This window comes from Balaenoptera ricei, chromosome 7 (genome assembly GCF_028023285.1).
Source record: "Balaenoptera ricei isolate mBalRic1 chromosome 7, mBalRic1.hap2, whole genome shotgun sequence".
Classification (NCBI taxonomy): domain Eukaryota; kingdom Metazoa; phylum Chordata; class Mammalia; order Artiodactyla; family Balaenopteridae; genus Balaenoptera; species Balaenoptera ricei.
In genome coordinates, this window is record NC_082645.1 from 103334266 (window position 1) to 103354855 (window position 20590).

General features: G+C 47.6%; 2 protein-coding genes across 11 annotated transcripts in view; both read right to left on the minus strand.

Annotated features, from left to right (window-relative positions):
• NHEJ1 (non-homologous end joining factor 1) overlaps positions 1-11268 on the minus strand; it is a 75285-nt gene extending 64017 nt beyond the window's left edge. The window contains exons 1-3 of one of the 3 annotated variants that reach the window (XR_009504298.1): positions 11155-11268; positions 7990-8166; positions 7330-7542 (exon numbers count right to left, since the gene is read on the minus strand). Coding sequence is in view for 1 of the 3 variants with exons in the window: in XM_059928717.1 (XP_059784700.1) it covers positions 7330-7542; positions 7990-8166 (390 nt within the window). In the remaining 2 variants the exon portion in view is untranslated. Of the gene's footprint in view, positions 1-7329; positions 7543-7989; positions 8271-11154 lie in introns of all 3 variants that reach the window. The other 2 variants (XR_009504299.1, XM_059928717.1) reach the window with 2 other exon arrangements.
• A 680-nt stretch (positions 11269-11948) lies between these two features.
• Positions 11949-20520, minus strand: SLC23A3 (solute carrier family 23 member 3). Of its 8 annotated transcripts, none has more exons than XM_059928721.1 (13): positions 20094-20520; positions 18715-18911; positions 18430-18587; positions 18219-18316; positions 17933-18006; positions 17420-17601; positions 16973-17065; positions 16709-16830; positions 15300-15553; positions 14678-14783; positions 14228-14395; positions 13115-13210; positions 11949-12672 (listed from the first exon to the last, which is right to left on the minus strand). In XM_059928721.1, exons 2-13 carry the CDS (start codon positions 18877-18879, stop codon positions 12380-12382), a joined length of 1809 nt encoding a protein of 602 aa, XP_059784704.1. In that variant the 5' UTR covers positions 18880-18911; positions 20094-20520; the 3' UTR covers positions 11949-12379. The 8 variants fall into 8 exon arrangements, with proteins under 8 accessions (XP_059784704.1, XP_059784702.1, XP_059784705.1 ...); XM_059928719.1 differs by having other exon boundaries at positions 16709-16817; positions 16973-17096; XM_059928722.1 differs by having other exon boundaries at positions 16709-16817; positions 17416-17601.
• Positions 20521-20590: the final 70 nt, after the last annotated feature.

Sequence of the window (20590 nt, forward strand, 5' to 3'; positions counted from 1 at the left end):
TTAAAGAGAAGGATGTGATACAGGTGATGAGAGGTAAGTGTGGACTCAACTCTCAGCAAAAACTGAGAGATGAAAGCAGAAGATCCCAGTAACCTCCAAGAAAGTAGGTGCAACTAAAACAGAGTATGCTAGCTGGAGTGTAATAGAAGACCAATATCAACAGAAAGTAGAGAACTGTGAAAGTCAAATCAGACCCAGACACCAATTATGAACCATTTCAGGGCTGACGATAGCCCAGAATGAGGCCAGAGTTTCCATCTGTTCCCACAAATGCAGCAAAGTCTAAGGTCATTGTTGTAATAGAAACAAGCCAGTCACCAAGAGACCATCCTAGGAAGGAATAAACCACCCCTCCACACAGCTCGCTCTTAACCAGAGGTAAGAAGGATGTAAGCATGGCTACACTGCATTGCAGCTAGAGTGATGCTCTCATATGATAATGCGTAGCTATATAGAGTAACCATTCCATTCACCTATACAAGGTGTCCATTAGCCGTCAAAAAAATTAGCTAAAATCGATAATTTGTGGCTGGGGGGTATTATGAAAGTTCCTTTCCCTTCACGCAAGGAGATGAACTAAAGGAGGCAGTGAGAAGAAACGCCCTAGATCAGAGGTCAGCAAACTTTTTCTGTAAGGGCCAGAGAGTCAACATTTTCAGCCCTGTGGCCCATACAGTCCCTGTCACAATATTCAACTCTGCTGTTGCAGCAAGAAAGCAGTCATAGACAACATGGAATAAATGAGGGTGGCTGGGTGCCAGTATAACTTTACAAAAATAAGCAGCAAGCCAGGTTTGGCCTGTTGGCCATAGTATGCCAACCCGTACCCTAGACCTAAAAAGGATAGCTTTTAGACAAGAAACCCCACAGAGGCTTGAAGTGAGGAAAAGGTACTAAAGTGGCACATAAGATGTGCAAGCTGGATCAGGATCAGAAGTCTGGACTCTTCAGACTTGTATGTTTTCATTTCCATTAATTTTCTAGTAAAACTTATTACTAAAGACTTCAGGTGTATTGTGGCTCAAACTAACAGGAAATGATTCTTTTTCTCTAAAGACAGAGTCGAGGAGAAGACACTGGGTGTGTGTTAGGGTTGCGGGAGGTTAGGGTTTAGTGGCAGCAGCTTTTGCACCAGCACCAGGACCCAAGAAACGCAGGGTAAACAGTGCAGAGTGGAAGGCCGGCAATCAGGTCCAGCTATAGACACCCGTCACTTCTTTCTGTCACAGAGCACATCCCAACCTAGAACTGTCTCCCAGCTCAGTCCTTAGTATAAACTTAAACCTCCAGGAAGTACTGTTCACAATGTGGCAGAAGCTCTGCTTTTGGAAAATGTATCTGCTCTAGACTCAACTCTCTTTCCTAGGAATTGTTTTAAGTTTGGTCCTTCGCAAGGGAGATCAGGAGGAAAAATAGGTGAATACTTGTATGAAAGCAAGTCAATATTTGGTGAGTTGAATTGAAAATAATTGCCACTGCTAACCAAGCAGCATCACCATCCATTTGCTGGCAGCACTCAAATAACAGAAATTCCTAGAGTTAATAGCCAACCTTTCTCTGGGGGCTACTTTCACAGCAATTCCTTTGAGTAGTGGTAAATATAACAGCATGAAACATGATGAGAAACAGTTTTTAATCAATGCCATGTCTAATTAAATGTAGTTATTATTGAAATTATTGATAGGACTCCAATGTCTATATAGCATTTTTTTAAACTAATTTATTTATTTATGGCTATGTTGGGTCTTCATTTCTGTGAGAGGGCTTTCTCTAGTTGTGGCGAGTGGGGGCCACTCTGCATCGCGGTGCGCGGGCCTCTCACTGTCACGGCCTCTCCCGTTGCAGAGCACAGGCTCCAGACACGCACGCTCAGTAGTTGTGGCTCACGGGCCTAGCCGCTCCACGGCATGTGGGATCTTCCCGGACTGGGGCACGATCCCGTGTCCCCTGCATTGGCAGGAGGATTCCTAACTACTGCGCCACCAGGGAAGCCCTATATAGCATTTTTTAAAAGCTTTTTATCCTTAAATATTTCAACTTCTCAAATAATTTCATAGGATTGGGTTACACCACTCTGACTCATTGGGGTATAACTCATTTCAAAGTTAGTTGAACCCTAACTTAGATCAATTAATTAGAATAAAACACTGTGGCTGAAGCAACATATTTCAAAGCAAATCCACAGATACTACAAAGAAAAATCTTGAAATGCTTTAGGAGGCTGGGACACTCCCTCCCTTTCATTTACAGACAGCAACATACGAAAAGATGCAGTTCAATAAATCAATTCAACAAATACCTACTGGGTGCTGAATACACGCTCTGACCCTGTGAGGCTTCTGCCCTCAAAGAGATCACAACAGTTAAGGAAGTCAGGAAGTGTGGTGGATATAGAACAGGAGTCGCCAATCTTCTCCAGAGGAAAAGCTATTTATAATTTTCCCCAGCATCTTCAGATTTCCCATAGAAATGTTCATATGTCATAGGCAGAAGAGCAGGATGGCAGTTATCAATCCCAAGATGAAACGAATCATGTTTGGATATAATGAAAAGAATAGTAGACTGGGAATTAGGAGACCAAGATTCTAGTCCTGGCTCTCATAGCACCTAGATGTGAAAATGGCTTAACCCCAAGTACTCTCATGGTCCTTGTCTTTTTTATTTTTATTTTATTTATTTATTTTTAAAATAAATTTATTTTATTTATTTATTTATTTATGGCTGCATTGGGTCTTCGTTGCTGCACGCAGGCTTTTTCTAGTTGCGGTGAGCAGGGGCTACTCTTTGTTGCGGTGCGTGGGCTTCTCATTGCGATGGCTTCTCTTGTTGCAGAGCACGGGCTCTAGGCACGCGGGCTTCAGTAGTTGTGGCTCGCGGGCTCTAGAGCACAGGCTCGGTAGTTGTGGCGCACGGGCTTAGTTGCTCTGAGGCATGTGGGATCTTCCCGGACCAGGGCTCGATCGCATGTCCCCTGCTTTGGCAGGCAGATTTTTAACCACTGAGCCCCCAGGGAAGCCCCTTGTCTTTTTTTAAAAAGACAAATTATGGAGTTGGACTATTTGCTCTCACAGGCCCACTATAATACTAAGGTTAAGTAATATTACATATGTTCTCTTATTTAATCCTCACATCTCTGTGGTAAGGTCAGGACTGGTATCGCCATTTTACAGATGAAGAAACTGAGTCTCATAAAAATTCAGTAACTTATCCAAGGTAATACAAGTAGTCAAAGTGATGGAGCTGAGTTACAAATTCAGGTCTGCCTGTGCTCCTTCTACCACCAAAAAAACCTTCAGATATGACTCCTGGGAATCATAATCTGGCCAAAGAGGTGACAAATTTGAAACTTAAAATATGGAATATAAAGAATTACATTAGAAAACAAAGATAACAATAACAACAACAAAAAAGAATTACATTAGATACTAGGAAGAATAGACAGTGGGAAGGAGGAGGGGGTGATGAAGAGAAGTTGGCCAGAAGTGGAAATGGGCTCAGTGTTAGAAAGCTTTGTATATTCCATAATATCCTGCAGAGACATAAAAAGTATTACATTATTAATGTGAATGTGGTAGGGAGTGTGGGGAAACAGGTACTCTCCTACTCTCAGATATGACTAGGAGGAGTTAAGCTGCACAGTCTCTCTGGAAGACAATACAACATTACGTTAGCGAGATCAAAGATGCAAATACTCCTTGATTCAGCTATTCCACTTCTAGGAATTTACTCACACATTTACACATAGAAAAAGTAAATACAGGATATTCACTACATATAAAAACAAAAGAATGGAAACAATTTAAGTGTCTACTAGCAGCAGAGCAGTTAAATACACATTGATATACTCATTCATCAAAATGCTATGTTGCCATTAAAAAATATTAAGGCAGGTCTTCTAAATGTATTGCTGTGAATGATTTCTACGTTCTAAAACTAAGTGAAAAAAGCAAGGTACTGAACACTGCGAACAGAATGCTGCCATTTGTGAAAATACATATATCTAGATATGTATTTGACTATATGAGTATATTCATATATACATATATATATACTGATATATATGTGTATATATACATACATACATACACACACACATATATATGTGGCTTTCCTTGAGAATTCACAAGAAGCTGACAGCAGTAGTTGCTTCAGAGAAGGAAAATGAGGGACTGGAAAGGGAGTAGAAAGAAGACCTATTTCTTCCCTACATACACTTAAATGCTATTTGAAGTGTTTGCCTTTTGCATGAGTTACTCATTCAAAAAGAATTAAATAAAAACTATGACAAGAATGAGTAACAAACAAAAATTATGACTGTGTGACCTCATAGACACACACACAAGCCTGAAATAGTATCCGCCTACATCCTCACCGGTGTCCACTGGCTCTAACTTTTTCCCTATAAAGCTTCCTCAGGTACAGGGATTTCCCTGGGATGGCATTCTTCTTCGTTTAATAATATACCTTGAAGCATAATTATTAATAAGTTGTTCTCCCCATGGCCAACCAAGATTCATTCTACTCTAAACACTGTTGCCTCTTTTTATTTATTTATAATTTATTTTATTTATTTATTTTTTTGGCTGCATTGGGCCTTCATTGCTGCATGCGGGCTTTCTCTAGCCGTGACGAGCGGGGGCTACTCTTCATTGCAGTCCGCGGGCTTCTCATTGTGGTGGCTTCTCTTGTTGTGGAGCACAGGATCTAGGCATGTGGGCTTCACTAGTTGTGGCACACGGGCTCAGTAGTTGTGGCGCACGGGCTTAGTTGTTCCGCGGCATGTGGGATCTTCCCGGACCAGGGCTTGAACCCGTGTCCCCTGCATTGGCAGGCGGATTCTTAACCACTGCGCCACCAGGGAAGCCCCTGTTGCCTCTTTTTAAATTGCAGCTCCCCAATTAGAGGAATTTGCCTAGAATAGCTAGGTTTTCTTCACCCATTACTTTTAATTATATCATTATACAAGTGTTCTTTACTGTATTCTTTTTTTTTTTTTTTTTTTTAATTTATTTTTGGCTGTGTTGGGTCTTTGTTTCTGTGCGAGGGTTTTCTCTAGTTGCGGCAAGTGGGGGCCACTCTTCAACGCGGTGCGCGAGCCTCTCACTGTTGCGGCCTCTCTTGTTGCGGAGCACAGGCTCCAGACACGCAGGCTCAGTAGTTGTGGCTCACGGGCCTAGTTGCTCCGTGGCATGTGGGATCTTCCCAGACCAGGGCTCGAACCCGTGTCCCCTGTGTTGGCAGGCAGATTCTCAACCACTGCGCCACCAGGGAAGCCCTTTACTGTATTCTTTTGAAAGAAAAAACTATTAGAGCCCGTCAGCTTCCAACAGGAACTGCCTCCCCAATCTCACTCTTCTGAATTTCCAGGGCTGTGTGATATAAAATGAGAGTAGCTATTGCTAGGGCTTCCCCAAGGCTGCCCAAATGTTTTGGTGCCAGAACAAGCATTATTGAGGGAACAGTGCCTCCTGGTGTTACTTAGAAAAAGTTACGGGGTTTTGAACAAGATGATAAACTCTACTTAAAGCGAGGTGGAAATTTTCAAAAGAAGTTCAATTAAAATGAACAAAATTGAGTGATTATTGTTTGCTAAGCACTGTTTATGGGCCTTAAAAATTCAGAGGTTAATGAGCAGTAGTTCTCCAAACACTCAAGACTAGCTTGGGTCAAAAATACTAGATCAAAAACAGGGAACAGTTTGTTGAAAAGCACTTTGTTCCATCACCCTACTGTTGCTAAAGCATCACACTACCTCTGGGAAACTAAAGAAGGGAGACAGGAAATGATGCCCACTTGTCTTCAGATCCCTCTGCTGATAAACCTACAACCTTAGGACCCCCATAGAAGACCCTGTCATCTAATGCTAAAACAAGCTCTGTTTATATAAAAGGGTAGAAGGACAAGCAGAAGTAATTCCTGCCAACTAGTTCTTCACTCTCAACTAACTAACTGCTAATGAAAGCTCTTGGGGCCTAGAAAGCTACAAGTGAGCAGAGGACATTATCTTCTGAGTCCGTGAAAATGGGCTCTTGAATCAGACCTACCTGGGAGTCAAATTCCAGCTCATTCATTTATAAACTGGATGACTTTGGACAAATTACCTTCAGTCTCAGCTTGCTACTCTGAAAAGTGGCAATAATACTTATCTTGCAGGACAGGACAGTTGTGAGGATTAAATGACAAGATAATGTTCAGAAAGGTACTCAACACCGGTATATAGCCTACCCTACTACCAGAGTGATCTGGATAAATTACAAATTGGATCGTGTTAAACCCCTGCTTAAAGTTTTTCAGTGAATCCCTGTCACCTTTGGGGTAAAATCCAAACTCATTAGAATCCTTCAAGATCTGGCCACTGTCTACCTCATTTCTCACGGCTCCCTGTAGTCATGAAGTTCCCCCACTTGCCCCACACTTATACATCTCCATACCTCTCAGAATGCATTCATGCCTAGAATGATCTTTTTATTTTCTCCCGGTTATTTCCTACTCATCTTCAAAACTCAGCTCAGGGCTTCCCTGGTGGCACAGTGGTTGAGAATCTGCCTGCCAATGCAGGGGACACGGGTTCGAGCCCTGGTCTGGGAAGATCCCACATGCCACGGAGCAACTGGGCCCGTGAGCCACAATTACTGAGCCTGCGCGTCTGGAGCCTGTGCTCCGCAACAAGAGAGGCCGCGATGGTGAGAGGCCCGCGCACCGCGATGAAGAGTGGTCCCCACTTGCCGCAACTAGAGAAAGCCCTCACACAGAAACGAAGACTCAACACAGTCATAAATAAATAAATAAAAGAACGTGAATTTCTTAAAAAAAAAAAAAAAAAGAACTTTACACTTATAAAAAAAAAAAAAAAAAAAAACTCAGCTCAGAAACTCTCTCTTCAAAAAGGTTTTTCAGATCCTCAATCATCCTGGGCTTATCTCAATCAAAGTATATACCATAATTTATCCTGTTTCCTGTCTGTCTACCTTCTCATTAGATTATGAACTCTAGGAATAGGCTATATTGTTTTAGATCTGAACACCCAACAATTAGCCCATAGTAGATGCTTAATAAATGTTGAATAAATCAAATAACGAATAAAGATACCCGGTAAAGCATGTAGGCCCAAACTATGCTCCTTTTGAAAGGAAAGAATGTACCAGTCAAGAAACCTTTTTGCCTTCTTTCTAGTCAAGGAAAGTTTTCTAATTGGAGACGAATTTCAAATGGGGTTTACCAAAAAAAAAAAAAAAAAAAAAAACAACACCTAAAGCTTCATTTGAGAAGCTTGGAGAGGGGGAAGCAGCTGGCACCCCTTTCCCTACCCCGTATTTGAATTGCACTTACCAGCGAAGGGCTAGCTAGGATGCAGTGGAAATTCCAGTAGAATGGGAGACCAGAGAGCTCACTCCGCACCCGGAGTATCAGCGCCTCTGCCACACGATCACAGGAGAATGTAGCTTTGCCAGGGCAAGCAGTGTCCTTCAACAATGGGCAAAGCAGATCATCCAAATGACAAAGAAAAGCCGCAGGAGGAGCAGTCAGGCGCTTGTTCAGCTCCTAAAAAGAGAGCAAGCGTTGTACAGGGTGAGAGGGCTAAAATGAAACTGACTCCCTGGTAAGTAACAGCAAAGGAAAGCTCTGGTTAACATGAAGACAGTGGGCAGAAGAGGAAGGGAAGGGAAAATAAAAACATCAGAACAGGAAAGAAGAAAACAAAAAGAAGATAGATCATCTGGCCTACTTCACAATTCTGCCTTCCACTGAATGCACTACAGAAACACACACACACACACACACACACACACACACACACACACCCATATGGAAAGATTCTAGGGCTAGAGGTAGAAGTGCAGAACATTAATGGGAATTGTAGCAACCTAATTTGACCTTCCTTGGCTACCTATAGGTGAATAAGCTGGGTGACGTTAATGCCCCCTGACCTTCACTAGGAAAGAAATTATGTCCATTGCCACCCATAGCAGTACTTCTCTTCACACTTACCTTGGCTCGCTGGCTGACCACACTAGTGTCCACCTGTTCATGCCACACCTGTTGAAGATCTGAAACCAGCAAGGCATAGCCCTGCTTGGTGATATAAGCCTTGGCCAAGAGGGAGTTCTCGGCAAGCTGTAGCCATGCCCACGGCTGCATCAGCAGGCCTTGCTCCAGTTCCTCCATCTGCAGGAGAGTCTTAATTTAGCAAAGTGCCCCCAGGGTGCTGTAGGCCTGGGGGTACACCACTCAGAGAGTCCTCTATCAAATACATCTTGTGAAAATCCTCCCTGAGAAAACAGAAGGCATTGATTTACATTCAACCCCCTCTCCTTCACCCTCCCAGTATATAACCAGCTGAGCACCAACCTTACCACCTCTTGCCACTAAAAATCTATTTAGAATTTTGAGTGGTTTTTTTCCCGTATTAAATTCCTAGAAAACATAAAATATCTCCTTCTTCTATAGCGGTTAAGCCTTACCATATTGGTACTAGTATTTCTGCTTTCTAATAATATAACAATATTGAAACCTAGACCATTCTTGTTGCATCTTTATCACATTCCTAATAAATATGTCAATGCTATCCTTTCCCAGAACTTCTAGAAGAGAAGAAATAGTTCTTGTTTTACAAAACATCATAAGTCATAAGTGTCAGGTGCAGGAAATTCAAATTATTTGATCATTATCTAAAAACAAAACTCTGGGCTTCCCTGGTGGCGCAGTGGTTAAGAATCCACCTGCCAATGCAGGGGACACAGGTTCGAGCCCTTGTCCATGAAGATCCCACATGCCGCGGAGCAACTAAGCCCGTGCGCCACAACTACTGAAGCCCTTGCGCCTAGAGCCCGTGCTCCGCAACAAGAGAAGCCACCGCAATGAGAAGCCAGTGCACCACAGGGAAGAGTAGCCCCTGCTCGCCGCAACTAGAGAAAGCCAGCATGCAGCAACGAAGACCCAACATAGCCATAAATAAATAAATAAATAAATAAAATCTAAAAAAAAACTCTGGAAGCTCTCAGAATTTTAAATATGTGTGTGTGGGTATATATATGGGTATATATATATATATATATATATGTATTCCCTAAACATATACATATATTTCCTGAATGAATATATGTATGTGTGTGTGTGTGTGTGTGTGTGTATATATATATATATACATACATACATTTATATGCCCCCTAAATATATTTTTTCCCTAAATATATATACATTCTCTAAGACAGGGATTCTTAATCTAGAGTCTATGCATGTAAACCCTCTGGAATTATATGCAAAATTTGTGCATACCTGCATATACCCATTTGGAGGGAAGAGGTCCACAGCTCTGGTCAAATCCTCAAAGGGATCAATGAGACACAAATAAAGAGCTAATAACTCTGTGTCCAGAAGCAAGGAGAAAAGCCCCAACCCCATTTCAAGAAGACCCTGAATGACTAAGAAGTCAATACAAGGCACAACACAGCACAGAGGTAGAGACCATGAATTAACTCCACTTCACTCATCATCCACATCCACATCCAAGGCACTGCCATCAATGATATCATGCCCTGCTGCACATCCTGGAAACCAACCTTTCTACTTCAACAACTAAATTTGTAGCTTTAATCTAGTAGATGTTCAGTAACTATGGCTACTTTACAGGCAGTTTGATCATTTTCCCTGAGGGTTAAAAAAAAAAAAAAAAAAAGCGTGGACCTCCCTGGCAGTAAAGACTCCATGCCTCCACTGCAGGGGGCACGGGTTCAATCCCTGGTCAGGGATTCTGTGTGCGATGTGGCGCAGCCAAAAAAAAAAAGGTGATGTAATTTCAGTTTATAAACACAAAGTGAAGTGGGGGGGGGGGGTGGCGCAGATCTTAGAATACAAAGAAAACAATGAAAATCCTTGGATTTCATTAACGTGGTTAACACAGTGCTGTTCTTCCAGTCATTTTCATCTCTATCTAAGCCATTATTCTTCCAACCATAACCTAGTTTTTGAAGCGCGGCCTTGTAACATAATTTGTACAGTCACTAGACAGGTGAAATAGAACTATATACATTGCGATTTTTATCTGCAGCAGCCTCAAAACCTTGTGTTCAGAGGATGGTATTTCAGTCACATTCCCACCTGCTGTTCCTACTGGGAAGAGAAAATCTTGGAATGATTAAGCTAGTCCTCACGGGACCAGAGTTCCACATTGCCCAAGGTCAGAAACAGCAAGTCGGTCACAAACAGCAAGTCCAAGTCGCCAAGCCCTTCTCTCCCTTACAGGCACTCCCCAGCGTGCGCTCTAAGAGTCACCAAAATTGGGTTGACTATCCGAGCCTGTCACTTCGGAAAGCCTGGAAGCTCAGGACCCTCACACAGTATGTTTTGTTTTTGCGGGCAGGGGAGGAGTTTAAAATGTGGGATCTGGGATCAACAAGCCCCCTAAAAAGGTCTGAGAAATTCAGCATCAGACCTGGGTTTGCTGCTCCCACCACGCGTGTCCTGTTTTGAGGCCTCTATATCTCACCTTTCTCTTGTTTCCTTCAAGAATGCCTTTAACCCTCACGTTAACCAGAGTCACCCGTTTATTATTTTCAATGAGGGAGGGGAAGCGCCGAGGGCCAACAGAGGAGTGGGGTGGCCTAAAGCGGGTCGGCACCCAGTCCCGCCCCTTGGCCGTGAGCCCCTCCCTCGGCGCAGTTCCTCCGCCATCCTGCAGAGGGCAGCAAAACCCCAGCGACCGTCCGGGCTGGGCCACGCCCCGCCCTCGGTCCCTTCACCACAGCCCCACCCCAGGAGCCCCGCCTGGCGTCCAGTTTCCATTTGCCCTCACTAGAAAGGCCTTCACCGTCCACGTTTCTATTTTTACAGCACCGGCTGCATGAGGCGCGGCTCGGGACCCCTCAAAGGGTAACAAAGCCGAAAACCGGCTACTTGGTGGCACCGAGCTGCCCGCATAGGAGTACCCGCACAAACCCCGCCTCGCGGCCGGGAGGCAAGCTGCGCACGCGCGGCCCCCCGGCTCCGCCCACGCCCACCCCCGGAGGCCTGTCCCAGAATCCTGGCCGCGCGCGGGTCCCTCCTGGGAGGAAAATTCGGGGAGGAAGCGCGTTGCCAGGGCCAGCCCGCAGAGTCCGAGCAATCTCTCGCCGCCCGCCCCGGCCCTGGCCCCGATTAGAGCTCGACCCCACCTACCGTGAGCGGCCTCGAGAGCTCTCACTCTCCCCGCGGCAAGCTGGCCCGCCCGCGCAAACCGAAAGGCCTAGAGTAGGGTCATTTCCCCCCAACCACGGGGAGGCGGGGTCTTGGGACACTGAGGCGGAGCCCAAGCCTGATGTGGGCGGGACATCTGGGCCCACGGAGCTGATAAACTGGAGCCGTCGGAGGTGGAGGGACACTGTGGCCGGGAAAGCAAGAAGAGAGGCTGGAGGACCCCCTGGCAGAGAGGTGGAGGGGTAGTGGCGCCCCTCAGAGTCGCGCTGGCAGAGGAGAAAGAATGCCAGACGAAGTGCAGGAGAGGGGACCCCGGATTTGGATTTGTTGATAAACCCAAAGTCATTTCCCTTACCTACGTGTCCAACCTCTTTTTTTGTTGTTTTGTTTTTAAATAAAACGATGGGATTGAACTTCACTAGATATCTCTTTTGGGTCTCCACCAGCACTCGAGTTGTTTAAGAGATGAGTCTCCCAGGCATAAATCCCATGGTCTGACCTCATCCTTTACCTCTCCTGTCTCATCTCGCCCTCCATGCACCCCCAGTTTATGCTCCACCACCACAGAGAAGCTTGAAATCCTTCAACTCATTTTGCACCTTGTTCAACTTACTGTTTTGCTCGAGCTGAATACTTGAACCTAAAAAATTTTCCCCATCCCTGTTCCACAATGAAAGATCCTCTTGTTAAGGCCAGCCTCAGTGCTGCTTCTATGTAAAGCTTTTCCCACTATCCCCAATCAGAATTCATTATTTCTTCCTCTTTGCTCCCATAGCATTGTTTCAATCTTTATTGCAGACTGCTTTCTGCTTTGGATTTTAGTTGGTAATTACATGTCTTTTTAAGCCATAAGTGTTTGAGAGGGCAGGGACCCTGTCTTATCCATATCTGTATTTCCAGGACCTTGCACATAGGAGGCACAATAAGTATCAGTTAGTGAAGGCTGGGGTTCGAGTATAGATAGTTCACAGGCAAAATATCATTCAATCATGGCCCACTAAACCATGGCCCTGCTCTGGAACAGTTGGGCCTAATTAAGAGAAGGAAAGGCAAACACACCTGTTGGGAAATGAGACCTTTAGGTGGGCCCGTGTGAGACACACACACACATCCTCTCCCTGGGAGAAAGTAGAGCCTGGGATCTGGCTCTCCAGCAAGCTGAGAGATAGGGCTAAAGTAATCAAGGTGGAAGCTGGAGTCCTGGTAATTACTGGGACCTAAGTTCTTCTCTGCTAGACCCAGGGCACTGCTCCCCAAAGCCAGGCAGCAAGTCAGCTGTCTCTCCTGGCTCAGAGGGCCCTCCTTCTTCATTCCCAGAGTCTTCGGGTAGTGGGCAGAGGCAACGGAGGGGCTGCGGAATGCAGGGACACAGGTTTTGGATGGAGAAAGGAAGCTCATACTCTTGAGCAGCCTTGTCCCTGGACTTCTGAGGCATCCGAACCTCTTGGGCAGTGAAAGAAGATGGCAGCCCTTGACCTAGGCCTCGCTCAAGCTGTGTGCCTGCAAAAGAGAGGGTGGTCAGGGCTTCCCTGGTGGCACAGTGGTTAAGAATCCACCTGCCAGTGCAGGGGAAATGGGTTCAAGCCCTGGTCCGGGAAGATCCCACATACCGTGGAGCAACTAAGCTTGTGTGCCGCAACTACTGAGCCTGTGCTCTAGAGCCCACGAGCCACAACTACTGAAGCCCGCACGCCTAGAGCCCGTGCGCCACAACAAGAGAAGCCACCACAATAAGAAGCCCGCGCTCGCCGCAACTAGAGAAAGCCTGCGCACAGCAACGAAGACCCAACAGAGCCAAAAATAAAATAAATTTTAAAAAATAATTTTTTTTTTTTAATTCAAAAAAAAAAGAGAGAGAGAGGGTGTTCAGGCCATTGCCCAACCCAGGGAGTGATGACTTCCTGGCCATTCCCCAGTCTGCTGGGGCCTGGCCTCAACTTACCAGGAATGGTGTTCTCTAGGAAGAAGCCCAAGAGTCCCGCCAGGAAGATGGGCTCTGTGAGCAGTGAGCGTAGTAACACATCCAAGGGGCTCCAGCCTACAGGGGGTTGGGGCCAGGCAGGAGGGGAAACTCTGATCCTATGCAAAGCCAAGGAGCCTAATACTTCCAACCTAAGCCTAAGTCTTGGACTAAGGACAGATCTTTCTGAATTGTTCCATGTCCCCCCTCCTTTGTCCCTCTGCTCTCTATTTCCCACACCCAGGCCCTTCCCACAGGGTCCCTGCTCAACACCCTATCTTCTGAGCATACACGTGCCCTCCAGATATGCTTCAATAGTTCCAGGCTCCCTGTCTCCTGAAAGTTTGGTATTGAAAGCCCCAACCTTATTTCCCATTTCTTACCTTCTGTGCTCTAGCCTGGGTTCCTCAACCTCAGTACTACTAACATTTTGGACTAGATACTTTTCTGTTTGAGGGGGGCTGTGCTGTACATTGCAGAATGTTTAGTAGCATCCTTCTACCCACTAAGTGCCACTAACAATCACCTCTCCCCTGCTTATAACAACCAAAAATGTCTCCAGACATTGCCAGATGTTCTCTGTGGGACAAAACCATCCTCAGTTAAGAACCACTGCTATTTGCTAAGCTGAGCTAACTAAGTTATTTGCCGCTCCCAGGACATACCCTATGACTTCCTACTTCTATGTCTTTATTTATGGTGGTTCCTCCACCAGGAATGACCTTCTCATCAAATATGTTTTTAAATCTTACCATCCTTCAAGACCAGCTCAATGTTACTTTCTCCATAAAAGTTACCCAGATCATCTCCAAGAGAAGCCATCTTTCTCACCGCCGAGCACCATAGCTCTTTATCTGAACCTTTCTAGTTATGTTTCTACACATCTCATCTCTTTTACTAGACTGTCACATCTACAGTCACCTTTGTATCCCAAGGGGCTAGCACAGTGTTCAATAAATATTTGCTAAACAAATGGATGGACTATACCAAAACCCTTTTCTGGGTGCGGGCGCCTGGAATCCAGAGAAACTCAAGCCTTGAGCCCTTGCTTTCCCACTGCCAAGCAACTTCTCTTTCCATCCCCCCTCTTCCCACCTGTGCTCAGTAGGACTGGAGCTTCCCGAAACCATCTTGGCAGCAACAGAGCCATGAAGATGGAGAAGCCAACAATGAAGACATTCCGCCCAGAGTCAATGTCAGCCAAGTGGAAGCTGGAGAATCCAGTGGACAGAACCACGGCCTGGGTCACCCCCAGCACCCCACCTGTCTCATACAGAAGTAATTGAAGACGTTGGGAGAGGGCTGGCACGGCAGAGAGTATTGCAGGCCAGGGCAGGTTGTAATGGGCAGAGACCACCAAAAGGCCCAGGAGTAGAGAAGGCCAGTCAAGAGGCCAAGATATGGCTGAGAAAATAGGACAGCTGACACAAACATCCATATATTAGGGAGGCTATTCAGAAAGAAAGGGTGCTGACCACCAGCAACCAGTTGGGCCCTGCTGGGGGGTACTGGTTCAATACCAGTCCTGCTGATACATCCACTCACCAAGCACAGGCAGCGGGATGGTGGTGAGGAGCTGGACCAGCCTTGGGGAGAGCCCAAGCGCCACGCAGAGCAGCCCCACCAAGTGGGCCACTCGCCGAGATCCAGCCTAGATGACGAAGATACACTAGAAAACACAGCCACCTCCTCGACCGTTCAAGGTTTTCACCTGGCCGACACCTTCTCATCGTTTGGATCCCAACTCAAATGTCACTCTCCCAGGAAGCATCCCCCAGCACTCTACCTAAAGGGGCTTCCCTTACTCAACCACTATCCCACCCCAACTTTGTTTTCTAAATAGCACTTATCACTCTTGGAAATTATCTTTTTTTTTTTTTCTTAAATTGTCCACTTCTCTCTCTCTTGAAGTCCCCAAGAGAGCAGGGACTTCATCTGACTTGCTTCTCTCTAGAACCTCAGCCCTGGTACAGTGCCTGAGGCACAGAAGGCGTTCAGTAGTGATTTAGTGTCCTCCTCACACTCCTAGCCCTTACCACTTCTAGGTACCTCTCTAAATGAGATCACTGCTGTGAAGTGCCTGGCAGAGGGCTGGGCACAGCTGGTAATCAGTCCCCTTCCCTCTCCTGCACCTCCGGCTCCCCTCCCCCCACCCCCGTCCACATACCTGGAGAAGACTCACTGTGCCCACGTTGGGGAAGCTGGATGCAGTGCCCATGGGGCTCCCCAACAGCCCGGCCAGCACACTGCCCAGACCCTCCAGGCTCAGCCCTCGGCTACAGGCATGCGGAGGTGGAGAAGGCAAATGCAGCAGCTGGCCACACAGGGCGTAGCAGCCCAGGGAGCTGGTGGAAGCTGCCAAGGCCATAGAGATGCCTGCAGCCAGAGCCCTGGGTGTCAGCAAGGGCCAGTCCCACTCAGCTGGGGAGGGAGAAAGAGCTGCTTTGGGGCCAGACTCACGTCTGAAGCATCCCCCTGCCTCTGACAGCCTATGACACAAGAACCCTAAAGGCCCCATTGTCTCTGAAGATAATGTCTTGGGACAAAACCATCAAACTCAGGGTAAAGACCCATCCCTTTACTGTGGTCTACAAGGTCCTCTTTGGTCTGACCCTTACCTCTCTCTCTAGCCTCATCTCCCACCACACTCTGCCTCACTTCTTTCACTCCAGATACACTGGCCTTGTTTCAGGCCCTTGTACTTGCTGTGTTGCTGGCCACTAGAGGGCCTTTGCATATGCTGTTCTCTCTGCCTAGAATGCTCTTCACTCTTGACTTTACCCAATAAGCTCCTACTCATCTCTCACATCTCAGCTCAGTGATCACTTCCTCAAGAATGCCTTTCCTGGGAATTCTCTGGTGGTCCAGTGGTTAGGGTTCCATGCTCTCACTGCGAGGGCCCAGGTTCAATCCCTGGCCGGGGAACTAAGGTCCCAGAAGCCACACAGTGCAGCCAAAAAATTAAAAAATTAAAAATTAAATAAATAAAAATAAAAACATAAAAAAAAGAGTGCCTTTCCTGACCTCTCCTATAAAGTCAGATTCCCCATTATGAACTTTCATCACACAAGGTACCTGCCCTTTTTAATTTACCACATGCAATTTTACATTTACTTGGGTGACGATTTAATTTGTATCCGTATTCCCCTACGTATTATAGGCTTCATGAGTGCAGGTACTGTGTGTGTCATGTTTACCACCATGTCCCCTATCACGTGCCTAGCACATAATAAGCACTCAACAGACCATTATTAAATTGATGAGTGAGCAAATTTCATATACAATGCCTCAAAAGCAATCTTTGTGCACAGGTCACCAACTCAGATGTCTGTGGGAGTAAGTAACATAAATGTGTAAATTGGGTAAGGAGTACCAACACGCAGTGGTGGGGCTTACAGATGTCTCTAAACAGTAACAAAGACACCTGTGGTGAGCGGCTGGCATTGCCCCTCAGACTGGCAATTTCTCTCCCTTGTGTGTTTTGAGAATCCGTACAGCTAATTTCATTAACTCAGAGTCCAAAGAAAGAGACACCTTTATGTGAGTAAGAAGATGGAGGACTAGAAGAAAACCTACCTGGGTGAGGCAGCCAAAACCACGGGGCCTCGGCAGACAGCTCCCGGGGGATGATGCTGAGACCCAGAAGGGCAGAGATGATCCACACACAAGCTACTGGGATCAGCACCTGAGGGACAAGACTGAGACGGGAAAGAACCCCTCCCCAAGAACTTTTCAAGCCAGCCTTGGAGGGGTAGACAGAAAGCAAAAGGTAGGGGGCCGAACGAGCATTCCGTGCCAGCCCTTCTAACTTCAACTGCCCCTGCCCAGACCTCCACATACCGAGAGGAGCCTGAAGACAGGGATGTGAGTGTGGGTTGGAGAAGTTGAAGCTGGCCTCCAGGGGTGCGGCGGTAACAGGCGGGAGCCCAGGTGCTGAGAACAGACCACCATGAGCAGGATAAGCCTAAGAGAGGGAAGGAGCTTTAGGAGCAAGGGGAAGCAGGCATCCTGAGGCGGGGGAGTGGAGGTAGGAGTGGCAGAATACCATAAAAGGGGGTCCCGGAGAAGAAAGCCCCCCATGGAGGGGGAAGGAGGGCACCTTGGGGGTCAGTGGGAGACAAGGTGAAAGTCAGGATGAACAAATGAATCCAGCAAAAGTCCTGGATTCCAGATCCACAAAGTGTTGTCCCTTTTGAGATGGCAGCTGAACCTGGTGGAGCCAGCACCTCGGCCCTCCCCCGCTCCCACACACCCCACCGAGCGCCACGCCTCTCAGGACTTACGTACAGCGATGCCAGGCCCCAGTGAGCAGAGCAGAACAGGGCTACCTCCCTGTGGGCCGAGAGCCCTGCCACAATTAGGCTGGGGGCCAGCACCAGGGGCCCACAGTGGGGGAGCAAGTGGCCAGGACCCCCGAACAGCCCCAGCGTGACCTGCAGCAGCCCGGAGACCACCACGGCCCCGGACACCTGGTGGAGTGGAGAAGTGGACAAAGAGAAAACATTCTCTGCTCAGTTGAGATGACCTCAGCCTGGACATCTTAACTAATTCCAGGGAGTTCCCTGATGGCCTAGTGGTTAGGTTTCCGGGCTTTCACTGCCGTGGCCCAGGTTCAATCCCTGGTTGGGGAACTGAGATCCCGCAAGCCACGTGGTGTGGAAAAAAAAAAAAATTCCAGGAGGGGTTCCCCCCACCCAACTCTTTGCCCTAGAGCATCTCAGTCCCTGAAAAATGGAAACAAGAGCCTCCCCAGTCGGGCACCACTCTTAGCTCTCCTCCTCCGCATCCCCACCTACTCACTTCTCGGAGAGAAGTGTTCCAGAGCTCCAGGCCATGGCAGCCAGGTCCCCCACACAGGCGCAGCACAAGGGAGGCTGGGAGAAGTTGGGGACGTGGAGAGGAGAGAGGTAAACAGGTTGGAGATCCATTGCTCTACAGTTCTGGCTGGTGCCTGACACAGCTCCAGCACCCCATGGTGCCTAACCCTCCCATCATTGCCCCATCTCAATCCTGCACCCACTTACAACTGTGTGCTCAGGTGAGCACCCAACCTCACCCTCACCCTGTGCCCTTGCTCTGTGCTCACAGTTTCCAGGTGTCCGGGTGGTCAGAGGTAGCTTCTGACTGGTCAGCACCAGACCAGGGATAAGAAACTCTAAGGATGGAGCCTGGATAAGAGGCAGCCTGTAGGAACAGCAGCCCCAGCAGGTCTGGAAACATGGGGCAGCTGAAAGCCTCCCCGAGCCTCTCCTACACGCTGGGACCCTGTCCCCTTCTCTCCAGGGAGTTCCCCTCACCTGCTGCCCATCCAAGTTTGCAGGGCTGTAGACACGCCACATGAAAAGAGGCTGGAGGCCAGGAGCTGGGCAGGGGAGGAAGAGAGTCCTCCTGCAGGGAGACTTTGAAGCAGGAGCAGGTGGGAGGCGCAGAGCAGAGAAGCCAGGACCAAGATATGCTGCAGGCAGAGGAACAGTCTTCAGAAACAGGCAGAAATACCTATTTCCAGAGGGTTTCTCAGGCCACACCTCCTCCCTCCAAACACCCCCTTCAGCCAGCACCGACTCCTGCACCTCTGCTCCTACCTGCAGAGCCAGAAGACAGCTGAGGCCCCAGGGAGGAGACCCACACAGAGAGGTCCAAGAGTGAGAGGAGGGATTTTGGACAGCAGACAGTTGCGGCAGGGAAACCATGGTACTCCGGGAGCCCACGGATCGGAGTTGTATGGCGTTGGGGGGTGATCGGCTCATGCTGCCCTGCCTTTCGTCTTGTCTTGCCTGCCCTGGAGTTAAGGAGGGAGAGTAAGAGGTCAGAGTTTGTGTGAAGTTAGCTGCCTGGAGCGGGCAGGGGGCGGGAGTGTCAATGAAGCAGAGCGAAGGGATGAGGGATTTGGGGCAGGACACGGCCCTTTCACCTTTGCCCAGCTCTTGCACAAATTCCATCACCCATTAACCGGGGAGCCAAGTTCTGGACCCCTCCCCCCAAGAATCTCCATCTAGAGCCCCTGTCCCAGGAAAGGAGTGGTGGGGAGGAAGCCTCTAAAATAGCCTGGGGAGATTTTACAGATTGTATTCCCTCCTCACCACTGCCATTTGGAACCATCACGACTACACTACAGTTCTCAACCCTATTAGGGTCCAGCCCCCTGGACTACCTCAAAAGGAAACATCCCTACGTCATGTACGACAACAGTGACCACAACTCCGTATAATGTCCTCACTGTAATATAAAGGAGAAATAAAAGTAATTTATCCTTTCAGTGTGTGAAAGCTTGGGCCCAACTAAACCAGAAGACAATGAAGTAGTCCAGTGCCCACCCCCATATGTGGAATCAACGTGGATGTGACAGCTGCAATGCCAACTGATATCGGTGCTTTCCTGATGACACATGTACCACAGGCACTGCTGCCATTAGTGACCTGATGTTCCAAAATAGTGAACAAGTTCTTGGTAAAGTGATGAACAAAGCATAGTTTTAATTTACACAGAGGTGCATTCCTAGCAAACTGAGTCTTTTTCCAAATGTGCAAAATCTATTCTGTGTTCACATGTAAAACACTGCATAATTCTAGGCTCAGATAAACAGGCTTTTCATATACGGGACGTATATCCGGTGGTTCAAAAGTTGTCTCAGGAATTCTTCATAATAAGAGGGGGGTTCCTGAGCGTTTCAGGACGTGTAGCATCCTGTACAGGGCGACTAAATGCCAGCGAGTCCCTTCCCTTCAAATTTTTGTCAATCAAAAAATGTCCCACAGGGACTTCCCCGGTGGTCCAATGGTTAAGACTCCATGCTTCTACTGCAGGGGGCATGGGCTCCATCCCTAGTCGGGGAACTGAGATCCCACATGTCACACGGTGCAGCCAAAAAACAAACAAACAAAAAGCCCCATAAATTTCCAAGATGCACCCTAGGTAGCAGCACCACCCCTGCTGAGGATTTTCTTCCATGGTCCCAAATAACCTTAGTCCAGCTGGCTGCTCGGTTTTCCTTCTTCCAGTGATAACCCAGCCTTGGTCTTCTCTTTAATAACACTGACGACGACCACGTGTCAGACCAGAAAGGATGTCAGGAGAGAGATAAGGTGTCCTTGGGCTTGCCCTCAAGCTCATGGGGCTCCGCTGGATACTTGGCTTGGCCTCTCTCCACGAGATGTGCTTAGGGATCCACAAAGACGGTGCTCACTCAGAACCTGTGACAGACAGGGCTACCCCCAAGCGTGGCACAGTCACCCTCTGGGCCCCACTGCATCCAAGTCGAGCAGTGCTTGGGGCCCCAGGGTGCTGGGAGCAGGGATGAGGGAGAAGCTTGATATGGGAGCCTATGACCATCAAACAACAGGGAAGTTCTGGAATGGGGCTGAGAGAGAATGAGTTGCAAGATGATGGGATCAGGGAGTAGGGAGGCTAAGATGGTAGATATGGGGAGGAGAGTTCTTCGAGGGCTGCTACAGAAGGAAG

Bases quoted from the DNA above. Each gene is read 5' to 3' on its own strand.
- SLC23A3 (XM_059928718.1), bottom strand. From the start codon at position 18,879: ATGAGCCGATCACCCCCCAACGCCATACAACTCCGATCCGTGGGCTCC. The intron at 18,588-18,714 runs GTAGGAGCAGAG...CTCTGCCTGCAG, and splicing joins GCTGTCTTCTGGCTCTGCAG to CATATCTTGGTCCTGGCTTC. The intron at 14,784-15,299 runs GTATGTGGACGG...TTCGTCATCTAG, and splicing joins GCACAGTGAGTCTTCTCCAG to GCTGGATCTCGGCGAGTGGC.